At 47.3% G+C, this 12,039-nt stretch overlaps 1 protein-coding gene across 1 annotated transcript; it reads left to right on the top strand.

Moving 5' to 3' along the window:
• MDH2 (malate dehydrogenase 2) lies at positions 9-7,928 on the top strand. The gene is made up of 9 exons (XM_021415379.1): positions 9-165; positions 1,802-1,970; positions 2,759-2,842; positions 3,504-3,613; positions 4,091-4,216; positions 4,853-4,930; positions 6,133-6,232; positions 6,647-6,798; positions 7,619-7,928. Exons 1-9 carry the CDS (start codon positions 61-63, stop codon positions 7,748-7,750), a joined length of 1,056 nt encoding a protein of 351 aa, XP_021271054.1. The 5' UTR covers positions 9-60; the 3' UTR covers positions 7,751-7,928.

Raw genomic sequence — 12,039 nt, 5'->3', positions numbered from 1 at the left:
GGGCGTGCGGGAGGAATTCACGCGAGATCTGTTCTCGCGAGATCTGCAGCCGGCCGGCGCATGCGCGGCGCAGTGGAGGTCGTTGGAGTCACAGCCGCCGCCATGCTGTCCCGCCTCGCCCGTCCCGCCGCTGTGCTGCGCCGCGGCCTGGCCACCAGCGCCCAGGTACGAGCCCCGGGGATGACAGGGGATCCGGGGTGCTGGGTGCTTGCTGAGAGCTTGCTTTCAGGCAGGGAGAGGCGGCTTAGGGGTGAGGGTGCCGCTGGTGGGGTGCTCCCGGCCCCTGGGGGGGGGCTGAGGTGAACCTGAGGGGGGGTGTGGGGCTGTGCAGCGGGGTAGGCCCGGTGGCGTGCTGCCTGCATCTTCCTGAAGCGTGGCTCTGCCTTCGGAACGCCCCAGGAATTAGTAACGGTGATCCTTGGTTCGCTGGCATCGTTGGGTCCTAGAAGTGTTTGGACAGCGCTGTCAGAAGCGTGGTTTGATTTTGGGATGGGCCAGTGTGGAGCCAGGGGTTGGGCTCCTTGATGCTCGAGGTTCTTTCCCGTTTGGGATATTCTCTGATCCGTTGTGTGTTGGTACTGGCCTCCAGGTACCAGGAGAGGAACACTCCTTTGTGCTGGGTAGAGGGGGATGGACCTCTGCCTTCTAAATTAAGCAGTTTCCCTGTGGTGTGTGCAGAATGGCTACCGCAGCTCTAAAGAAAGGCTTCGTGAGAGAGGATTGTGTAATTTAATAGGAATTATATTCAGTAGCAATGAGGTATTGATCTTGTGGCATCAGCTCAGTCATAAATTTGGGGTGCAGCAGTGACTAATGCTAGACTTTGCTTTCTTTTGAAGAGTTTTGTGCTAAATTGCATTTCTTGCAGTAGCAAGGATGCTGAGCTGAGTGCAAATTGATCTAGCTTGTGGATGGATTATTTATTATGCTGTGAATTATTATTAAGCTGTTCCTGCAGTGAACTTGGAGCAATTATGGCTTTATCTGGTAGGATGGTGATAGAGAATGCTGTTAACAGGTTCCATCTCTGCAGTAGCCCCTGGTCCTCCATCAGCTTGGCAGAACATTACAGTTTACAATTTTTCTGATCTTTTAAAGCAGTTCTCCTTGCGTTGTTGGCACAAGGGGGTCTTCAAAAGAAATAGCTTTCTTCCAGAGAGCACTTCTGAGTACAATTGGTTCACAGGGGCAGCAAAGCAGGGTTGATTTTGCTTGCTTGTCAGCTGTGTTTAATCAGAGCTATAAGTTTGTAATTTAGTGTTCTCAGGGCTCAATTTTGAGGCAATTGCAGGTACTATTTTATTTCAGGCATAGACGTTTTCTTCACATATATACAATGGCTGTTACATTTACTATGGTCCATTAAATGTATTGATTGTTTTCCGAATGGGGAGGCTTTTTTTTTTTATGATGGCTCTGAAAATTGGAAAAATTTCAAGACACGTTTTGCTCTGAATGAGGCCAGTGTCCACGGGAATAGGTGTTAAACTTAGACAAAAGTCTGCAGCTGAAGAAGGATGATCCTTTCAGCGCTCTGCCTAGCACTGCTTTCTGTGTGAGCTTCAGGTCACAAAGAACACTGTCATCCTTCTTGTCCAATAAGCACATCCCACGGCTCTTTGGGAAGCTGTTGTGATCATAGCTTTCTGTGGGCTTAGGCAAGCAAATTTGCGTAGTGCTTGGTAAAGAAATTGAGAAACAGATCTAAAAGTAAAGAAAGCGTGGTGAAATCCCCAAGGTCACATCTGTGGTAACTAGCTGAACGTCTCTTCAGTGTGTTTGATTTTTTTTTTTCCCTCAGAACAATGCCAAGGTGGCGGTGCTGGGAGCATCGGGAGGGATCGGGCAGCCTCTCTCCCTTCTCCTGAAGAACAGCCCGCTGGTGAGCAGGCTCACCCTCTATGATATTGCACACACTCCTGGTGTTGCAGCTGACCTCAGTCACATCGAGACAAGAGCGAATGTTAAAGGTATGGTGAGTGGCTGTGGGTGATCTCTGTGCATGCTGATCCTGTCTGAAGGGATCCTCTCAGGTGTGTGTGACGTATGGCAGTGCTTGTCGCTGTGCTTTGTGTGAAGGAGAGTGTTCACATTATCCTGAAGCCTAGTGTCAACGGAGGTAGCTTTTTTCTCAAGTGTTGCACGACTAATTAAGGCTTAGTTGATTAGATTGATATATAAGGAGATGAGAAATAGTCTGTGGTTGCACTGTTGGAAGAGAATTCATAATAACTGGCAGGAAACATTCAATGAAGTCGTATCCGGAAGAAGCCTGAGTATTGAATTTAAAACCTTGACTATAAGTAGACTTAATGCTCTTGGGGTGTCTGCATGCATTGTATGTACTTGTTTTCTTCAGAGGTAGCAATCAAGTTTTGATGAAATCAAAGAATACTTAACCTGCTGGTCTTCATTTTATCTGAAGATCACTAAAAGGTTGTGTTTTACTTGAGTGTGCCTGTCCCCAGTTCTTTTGGGGGCACTGAGTCAGCTAGGATCTTAGATTAAGTATGCATAATGGGAGTAACTGGCTGCTTGCAAAACACACAAACACTCTTATTTGGTGGGCTTTGGAAGGTGAAGCATCAAGTTAGATCCATGCATCCATAATCTTATTGCTTTGTTTCTGAGCATAAGTCTGAATTGAAAGCTGAATTCACAATAGGAATTATGTGCCTTTAGGCATAATTTTGTTCTTCAGACTGTCAGTTATTTAAAAAATGGCAAAAACATAACATCTAAATATCTTCCATTCCAGGCTTCCTGGGACCTGAGCAGCTGCCAGAATGTTTGAAGGGCTGTGATGTTGTAGTTATTCCTGCAGGAGTCCCTAGGAAACCAGGTATGTTCTCAGTGTTAAAATGCCCCTGGGCTTCACTGAAGTGCACCTCTGCAGTACTTCCATTCCAGGAGGCTGTGGTGGGGCTTTATAGCACCTTTCTGGTTGGCTTGGGATATAAGTGAGCTGTTAACAACACTGACCTAGAGCTTGCTGTGGTATCAGGTACCTCAGTCAGTGTCTGTCTTAAATTGTTGCTTGCAGGATGGGGAGAAATGTTGATTTCTGGGGTTCTTGCACAAGGGTGAGGTGCAAAGACTTTTCACTGTGATTAATCCTGGGTCTCCCTTAGTATTTCTTGCCCAGAGCAATACCATGTTCAAAAACTGCTTCACTGTTCCTGTTCTCAGCAGAATAAAGTAAAGTAGTCTGTTTGTCTGCATTAATTGTACAATGTCTCTGAGCATCTCTGAATGAGTGCCTTTCTAGTATCTCTGATTTGTTCTATTTCCACTGTTTTTTCAGTATGCTGTTGGGAATGTAATAAAAGTCTAGGCTTGAATTCATTTCTCATCCTAATTCTGCGTTTTCCGTGGTGGCAGTTCTGCAGCTAGCAATATTTTGCACAAAGCAGTTAACATTCCAGCTGTAGTTGTGGAGGTGACTTCAGAGAGGGATGAACAGACCGTAGGTAACTGAAAATATTGTACTGAATATGTTTTAGGTATGACCCGTGACGACCTGTTCAACACCAATGCTAGCATTGTTGCTACTTTAACAACTGCCTGTGCAAAGCACTGTCCAGAAGCCATGATCTGTATTATTTCTAACCCGGTAAGCATTTTCTGGAGACCTTCCAAATGTACAGAAGAAAATCCAAGCTGAGAATAACTGAAATAATCTGCAAGATCTTGCTAGTTTTGATCAGTATCTTTAAGGTCTGTGGAGTATTTGCAGGAAAACAAGAAGAAAAACTAAAAGCCTGGCTCTGCCAACAGATTTTTCTGGAGATACAACAAAGTCAGATTAAACTTGGATATAGAAGTGATTGATATCTCAGCTTCTGTGTGACTGGTTCTAATACATACTGCTATAATAGCTGGAAGAACTAGTTACTGTCTCAGTGGTCATTTAAAATAAAACATTGTTCCAGCCTGTCTGTAAATTGTTCTGACTGTTAGGAATTGAAATGGCTGGTTACAGGTGACTTAAAGTTGAAAATGTTATGTTTCTTTACTGTCCTGTTCGTTTCATGCGTTGGTTTTGCTGTTATCCTGTTTTCAACGAACACTTGCATGTTTTTGCCTCCAGGTAAATTCAACCATACCCATAACTTCAGAAGTTTTCAAGAAGCATGGTGTGTATAATCCGAACAGAATCTTTGGTGTAACAACACTGGACATCGTCAGAGCGAATACTTTTGTGGCTGAGCTAAAGGTGGGCCGGAATAACGGATGGTGGCTAAGGATATCGTGTGCTTCTGTTGTCAGTTCTACCAAAAATGTTTCTAAACGTCACAGTATGGAGCTAAAGTAGCTCAGATTTATGTGGAGCTGAAGGTGAAAGCACTGATTCCCTGTAGAGGAGCCTGGGGATAGGGTTTCTTACAAAAGCTAGTTCAAGAGACTTTGACCTTTCCTTTCGTAGATCTCCCCTGTGAGTGAGCTGAGTGTCTGCCCTGATTCTCTTGGCACTTTCAGCCCTGCTGGTGCAACCTGAGGAAAGAGTTTGCAGTATGTCTTTACAAGTAATATGGTCTGTGCTGCACATTGTAGGATATTCTCCATGTGGTATCAAACAGCGTGACAGCTTCACTGCTCTTAATAGTCCTGGTGGAGTTTGTACCTTTGCTGCTATTTATCTGAACTTGCATTAATATTATTCAGTGACTGTCTAAAGTTACCAGAATGAATAACCTGGAGTTTGACTGTACTGGTTGGCACTGTCCTTGTAGTGTAGCTGCCTCTGAAATTTCTGGGTATTTTGATACCCAGAGCAGAAAAAATGTGGTGGTATTAAATGTTTTTCTTATCTGGATGTCTCAGAAACTGGAAAGTTTCCTGTTTCCTTTAGGGTTTAGATCCAGCTCGAGTAAGCGTTCCAGTTATTGGTGGCCATGCAGGGAAGACCATCATCCCCCTGATCTCCCAGGTAAGTCATTCTAACTGCTGTGTGTGGCATTACCTCAGCGTGGTGTTCCTCCTCACTGTGTTAGAGTTGATGTCAAGTGCCTTTGTGGTGGCATGGAGCGTGCTGAGGTACAGCAGGAGCAGTCCTTCCTGCTCTTGTGGCTTGTCATATTCTGAGAGGCAAGATACTCAAAGGTAAAGAGCTAAATCTGAACTCTTCTGGATGGCTTAAGTAGCACCAGTCTTTCTTCCCTACGGTTGCTCTGGAGTAAGAACTGAGGTGTAGCATGTGCTTTCAGATGTCTTGGCAGTGTTTTATTTTGTCATTCATTTTTTGTGATGGCTGTTGCATGGAGTAAATGCTTTTCTTCAGCAGGAAAATGAAAGCGCTTCTGACATGATGGACTAGAATCCCTTTTTCAACATCCAGTATTGAGATGAGTAGGCAGAGCTCCAGTTGTGTGGAGAGGCCTGCTTCAGAAATGACTGGTAGAGGAAGGCTCCCTTCATGCATCTAATCCAAAACGAATCGCAGTTCTAAAGCAGGCTGCAGCTAAATGAGATGGGTAGGACATGGCCAAGGAGCTGTCAGTGGAGAAAGGACAAAAAGCTTTGCTGTAAGTGAGGAATAAAGTACCCTTCACACAGGGATGGTCTTAAGGAATAAGAGCAAGGGCTTTAGCACAGCTGAATGCTGAGAGGCTGCTCAGTCAGACAGTCAATCAGGACAGCAGCAGCTGTGCTTAACAGACTTGTGTAGCTGTATTTGAAGGCTCACTGACTTCCTAAGTACTGCTTGCAGACTGGATCCTCCATAAGGCTCTTGACTTCCATAATGCCACGGTGACCCAAATATTTATAATGTGGCTTTTTGAAATTCCAAAGCGCCGGTACATGCTTGGAGGGCACCTGTCTATGCAAAGGACTACACAGTAGCAAGTAACCATGGCCAGCTCTGGCTTTGCTGTCAAGCTGCAGTTTGTCCTTGAGTAAACTAGGCATGACTAGCTTACTGTTACAGTTCATGCAACAGCCAGGAGCCTTGGTGAATGCCTGCAGCTGCTGGCCAGTCTGTCACACAATCTGTGAGCTGGGGTAGCTGATTTTCCTTCTCGAGGACTGCTCGTAACAACTGCAGTGGTGCAAAAAGTATCACATGAGTGGCTTATGAATCTGAAGGGGTCCTGGTATTTGATAGCAACTTCTTTTTTTTTTCCAATCTAGTGCACACCAAAAGTGGACTTCCCTCAGGATCAGCTGGAAAAGCTGACTGGGAGAATCCAAGAAGCTGGCACTGAAGTTGTCAAAGCTAAAGCAGGAGCAGGTTGGTTCTTGGCTACATCTTCCAAGTAATTCTTCTCGTCCAGCTGAATGGACGCAATTTTCTTCAGCTTAATTTTATCTGCAACTGTGGTGCAGAGGTAGGAATGGCTGATCACAGTTCTGACTGTCTAAACTGTGGTGCTGGAAATAGCTCAGCGTGGAGGTAAGAATACACGTTAACAGATCCCTGAACATTATGGTATTTAAAAGTCATCTTCTCTCTCTAATTAAGCCGTTCCTTCCTATAAAATCTGATCAGCTGCATAGCACGTAGCTGTTGCTTTATTAAACTGGCTGTGAGCTTGAAGTCAAACACTGCAGCTCTGCAAGCTCAGCAGCGTGTGGAAGCTTTTGATACAAAAACAAGTATTGAATGTAGACGTGACCTGTTCTAAAAGTGATTTAACTCTTACAGGGTCTGCCACCTTGTCTATGGCCTATGCCGGTGCTCGGTTTGTGTTCTCTCTGGTGGATGCCATGAATGGAAAGGAAGGGGTTATTGAATGTTCCTTTGTTCGCTCAGAAGAGACGGAGAGCCCGTACTTCTCTACCCCTCTGCTGCTGGGAGTATGTGCTTTAAATGATGGGGCTTGTAAACAGCAGTTACTGAATTAGTCTTTAGATTTAGTGGCTTTTACGCAGTGATTTCAATTCAGTCTAGTGTTAAGTATCTCTTTAGATAACAGCCAAACATGCATGTAAGAGTTCTCAAATATTCTGATGCTTTCTTGAGGCATGTACCTCTGTTGGAATGGTTTGCTGCTGCTTTTATCTGCGCTTCAGCTGCAGCTTTCTGAGTAATCAGAGATTCAGGCTTTTCTTAAGAGGTCAATTTTACCCCGAGTTTGTGCCCATTTATGAGGAGCTTTCGTACGGTTCAACCAGAGTCAGCAATCTGGTCTCCTCAGCTTCCTCTGCTACAAAAAAATCGCTCAGAAATTGTGGTGCATGCAGACCCACAGTGTGGATTGGGATTAATAGACTGATTTCAGGACCTCTACTGAGCTCTGAAGGAACAGTTATTTGTACCCTGTGGGTAGAACAAAAACCAAGGATGCTGCTGGGGTGCGAAGGACGGTGTATGTTGTCCTGGCTGGTAACTGGGGAAGGGATGGACTTAGAAGAGTGCAAAGGGGAAGAGTTTGGATGTACGTGTCAAGTGTTATACCCAAATGAACAGTGAGTAAGAAGTTTGTGAAGGCTGTAGAAGCTGCTATGAATAACAAGGAGCTTCACAGCCTTGCAAGGAAGCACAGGGTTGGCAGGCAGAAGAGATGGCAGAGGTGCTAGGGTGGGTCCCCACCTCAGCTGGGCATTAAACAGAGCTGTTAAATTGTTCTCTAGATCATTCAATGAATAGTTAATCCTGAAATCCTCTTTCCCTCAGAAAAATGGAATTGAGAAGAACCTAGGTATTGGCAAGATCACCCCCTTTGAAGAGAAGATGGTTTCTGAGGCCATGGCTGAGCTGAAGGCTTCTATTAAGAAAGGAGAGGATTTTGCGAAGAACTTCAAGTGAATTGCTGCTGATGAAGAGGAATTCCAACTTCCTTAATTTATTAAGGCATCATGTCACTTTACAACTTCTAATTCAAAGCTTGTGCTTTGATTGAAGTCTGTCTGTATTAGTTTAATGATTGTCGTCAAAGCAAAGCCTGATCATCAATAAAATGGCCTCATTTTTTCAGTGTAGCGGATGGAATTATCTCGATGTGTTTGTCTTTTGAAGGTAGAAGCTGCAGGTCTCTGAAAGGTTGTCAGTGATAATAACTTCTTAAAATGGGTAAGCCAATTGCTAGATTTTGTAAATGAGTTATCCCAGTGAAGAGGGTCAGCATTTCCTTTGCAGAAGGGAAGGTGGTAATGCAGACTGGCAGTGACAGGCACCTCAGGGCTAAAATTACATTTAGTGTTGAAAATAGTAATGCATTTCCTCCCCAGATCATGAGACCTTACTGGGTAGCACTGTGTCTGGACAGAGATGATGAAACAAGAGGAGGTGGTCCAGCTGACAAAGCTTGCTTGCACCCATCCTCAGAGTGCTTTACACCTCCCTGTGTACCCTCACTGGTTCATGAAAGCTACAAAACAAACTGCCTCTTGAGTTAAGGCTGGCGTTTCACTCCTCTGAAGCAAGCTCTTGTCTGACAAGCTAACTCAGGAAATTGAGCAACACCAGCACCGTGCAGCAACAGAAACTGCTCTTGACCATCTGATCTGCAACTTGTTAGGAACCCTTTCTACGTGGCCTTCTCTATCCTGGTGCCTGGTTACACGCAGCTCCTCTGAGCTCTGCTGCTGCTTTAGTTTAATCCTGGGCTGCTTGTTCAGCACAGCAGCTGGGAAACCAGGGGTGATCGACTCAGATCAGCGCAGGCTGCAGAGGCCTGCAAAAGGAATCTGATTCGTGATCCAAAAAGTTGGGTTGTTTTTTTTTCCCAGGAGTTTGGCGTTTTACCTCTGTCACCTTGCGGTGCTGGAACCTCTTATGTAATTTGACTTTTAAAGGGTTAGTAAAGGCACAGTGATTTAAATGTCAGTCCTGCTGTAAGAAAATAATTAAAATGCCGAGAGTGACTTTTCTCTAGTTGGAACTAGAGCCTTGATTTAGCATCTACATAGATTTCTTTTGCATACATCCTCTTGTGAATATAAAAATAAATGTCTGCAAGAAAATGGTGATGACAAGCTCTGCTGCCGAGTTCTTTGAAGGTAAGCTTTAATGAAGGAAGCTATTAATTCAATCTTCCTCCGTGCTCTGGGGGCTGCTTACCCTATTGCTTTGAATTGCTCTAATCCACGTAGGTTGAATTCCAAGTTGAACAGACTCTCATTTTGATTAGCTGAAGGAAGCACCAAGGCCCAGCACCTCTGGATGAATTGGGAGTGCTGGTTTGAGCAAGAGCACCTGATGCTGGAGCTTCTCTTAAGGAACAGACGAAGGTGGTGGGTGCTGTTGGGTCACTGGCTTTGTTTCCTCCTGCTTTTTGTATCCCAACTCTTCTGACACTTGTGGAATGAAACACTTGGCTCTGTCCCCGCTCTGTGGAACGTGTAGGCAGAGTGAGGACAGCAAGCACAGTCCTTGTCCCTCCTACCTGCAGAAATGTGATGTATGAAATCCCGGTATCTTTGCATAAATAGTAATGAACTGGAAGCGTCGGCACTCATTACTCAGCAGGCTTGGAACAAAGTAATTATTAGATGGTATTAATAGAATTACAGATTAAAGAACTAAAGATCACGTTGGGGGGGCAGGGAAAGACGCAGAGGAGTGACAGAGCTGGGTGTTGTGTTCAAAGTGAGAAATGGGAAGTGGCAGTGGGCTCCGTGGTAGAGCTGTGCTTTCTGCAGTGAGAGACCAGGAGGGGGATGTTGGCTGGAGGTGACTTCCCTTGGGTGGGCACCCAGCGTGCTGACCCCTGGCCTGACACTGCTCGAGTGGGGAATGTAATGGCCAAGGTGCATGGAGATGCATGTTGAGAGGAATGAATAGGGCAGTTCTAGATGGCCAGGTGTCAGCTCACCTGGTCCCACCTCCCGCTTCCATGCTGCTGGGGCAACGGGATGGAGTGAAGCAAGAGGATAAAAGGGGGAGGAAAGCCGGTGGTGAAGCATATTTATTGCTTTGCTATTTCCTTGCCTTGGTCCTGGGGGCCTTTGGGTGGAAAGACCCCAGGAGGAGACCGTGGGCTGGCAGCCCTCACCCAAGTGTATTGCTGGGAATGCTGTTCTCCCTTCCCAACTTCCCTGCATCAGGGTGGGGTCTTGGCACCTGTCCCCATGTGAACCCAGCCTGCAATCTCACACACAGGGTGAATTTTAAGGGCAGATGGGTGGGAATAAGTGCTGCTGCCATATCCGTGTCCATAAGGAGCCTTAATCCTTTCGGGATATCCGTCCCTAAGCTGGTGCGTGGTGGCCCTAAGCCTCCCCCATCCCCGGGGATGCTCCGGGAGATGGCAGCAGCCACTTGCCTTCGGTCAGGGCTGGGAGCACAGCGATGTTTCAGAAAAGCAGGGCAACAACAGCGGGGAGTGCTCAGGAGCAAGCTCAGCCTTGGGGAAGCCGCCTGGGCTGGGCTCTGCGCTTTATGTACAGCATCTTCAGCTCATGGGGAGGTGAAAAGGGAGAGGAAAGGGGTTGGAAGGGTGATGCCAATGGGTCAGAGTGCGTGCAGAAGGATTGCCGTGGTTCCAGCCTTGCAGAGGCCTCTTGTGCACCCCCCGCTCTCCTGCATGGCCGTGGACACTGCTAGATCACTGCCTCCAAGCAGACTTGGAGCACAGCACCGAGTCGGGCGGGTTTGTTTGCATTTGTGGGGAAACCCGTTAATAAAGGGCACAGAAGGGACTGCTCTTTTGCTGGAACAGATGGCGGATAAGGCAGTGCGATCAGCATGCAGGGCTCCTGCTGGGGGCTGAGCGCTAGGTAGGAGGGTTGGTGTGCTCGTGGTGCCCTGTCCCTTGCTACACCCATCCCTGCACGGCCTTTCCTTTGCTTTTTTTTGCACGTTTGGTTTTTTCCTCTCCTGCTGCTGTTGGGGGATGCTGAGCCCCTCCTCGTGCATGGGGATGGGGCTGAGCTGCAGTGTGATCCCCACCATAAGGCCCGTTCTGCTGCCGCCTCATTTGATCTCCTTTAATTATTTATCACTGCTTTTTCCTTCCCAAACCCTCAGTTCCTTTCAAGTGCCGCTTTCCTTCCACCCCCACCCCCCCAGCTGCAGCGAGCTCTGCCTTCTGCTCCGCAGCAATTACGGTCCCTTCTCCCCCCCCTCCTCACACATCTCTACCCTTTTGTCCTCCCTGTACTGCAAAACCCAATCCCCCCAGCCCCCAGGATGCTACAGAAGCCCTCTTGCCCCCATGCGTGGCTGGATGTAGGGTCTCCCCACAATGCTTTTGCTGCCATCCCCTTTGTTTCCCGGCCCCGATGTGTCATTCAGCACTGCAGGTGTTTGAAGGAGAGCAGCGCTGCTTGCTCGCCCTGGGGGTTGTGGGGTGTTCCCTGCATGGGCTGCTCCTCTCTTTGCTACTGAAAAAAGAGGGGCATCAACCATGTGGGGGGCTCTTCCCACCAGGCAGCCCCTCTTCATGCCCCATGGGGTAGAGAGGGGGGAAAGCATGGAGCCCCATAAGAGCAGGCTGAGGTTGCAGTGTGGAGCCTTTTTCCTGCCCCAAATTGCCCTCTGCAGTTTCAGTGGTGGTTGTAGGGCTGGGACAGGCTGCCCTGGGGCTGGGGTATGCATGGCATCTGCAGTCTGTGTGCGTGTCTGTGTATGTGTTCCTATGTGTGCATGTCTGCATGTGTGTTTATGCATGTGCAGGTAAGCCTCCATGTACTTGCATGTGTCTGCATGTGTGCATGCATGTGCATGTTTGCATGCATATCTGCATGTATCTTCATGTGTCTCATGTGTCTGCCTGTGTGCACGTCTGTGTATGTGTTCATGTATGTCTGTGCATGCATGTACATATCTGCATGTATCTGCATTCACATGCAAGTCTGTGCATGCATCTGCTTGTGTGTGCATGTGTCTGCATGTCTTCGTGCATATGGATGTCTGTATGTGTGTACCTGGCCAAGACCTGTCCCATAGCTGTGCACTTGGGGTGGGCTGGGGCCAACTGGGGCAGCCTGATCCTTGCTGTGCCCACACCAGGTGCTTTGGGCTTGGTTTGGGCACCCTATCCCTTGCCGAAGCCATGCGTGGGGGTTTTGGGGTGGCACTGGGGGCGTTTGAGGGTGATGTGGCAGCCTGGCCCTTGCCTCGACCATAGTGGGTGGTTTTTGGTTGTTTTCAGG

Source organism: Numida meleagris, chromosome 18 (genome assembly GCF_002078875.1).
Source record: "Numida meleagris isolate 19003 breed g44 Domestic line chromosome 18, NumMel1.0, whole genome shotgun sequence".
In the NCBI taxonomy this organism is placed as follows: domain Eukaryota; kingdom Metazoa; phylum Chordata; class Aves; order Galliformes; family Numididae; genus Numida; species Numida meleagris.
This window is presented reverse-complemented; position numbering and strand designations above follow the sequence as displayed.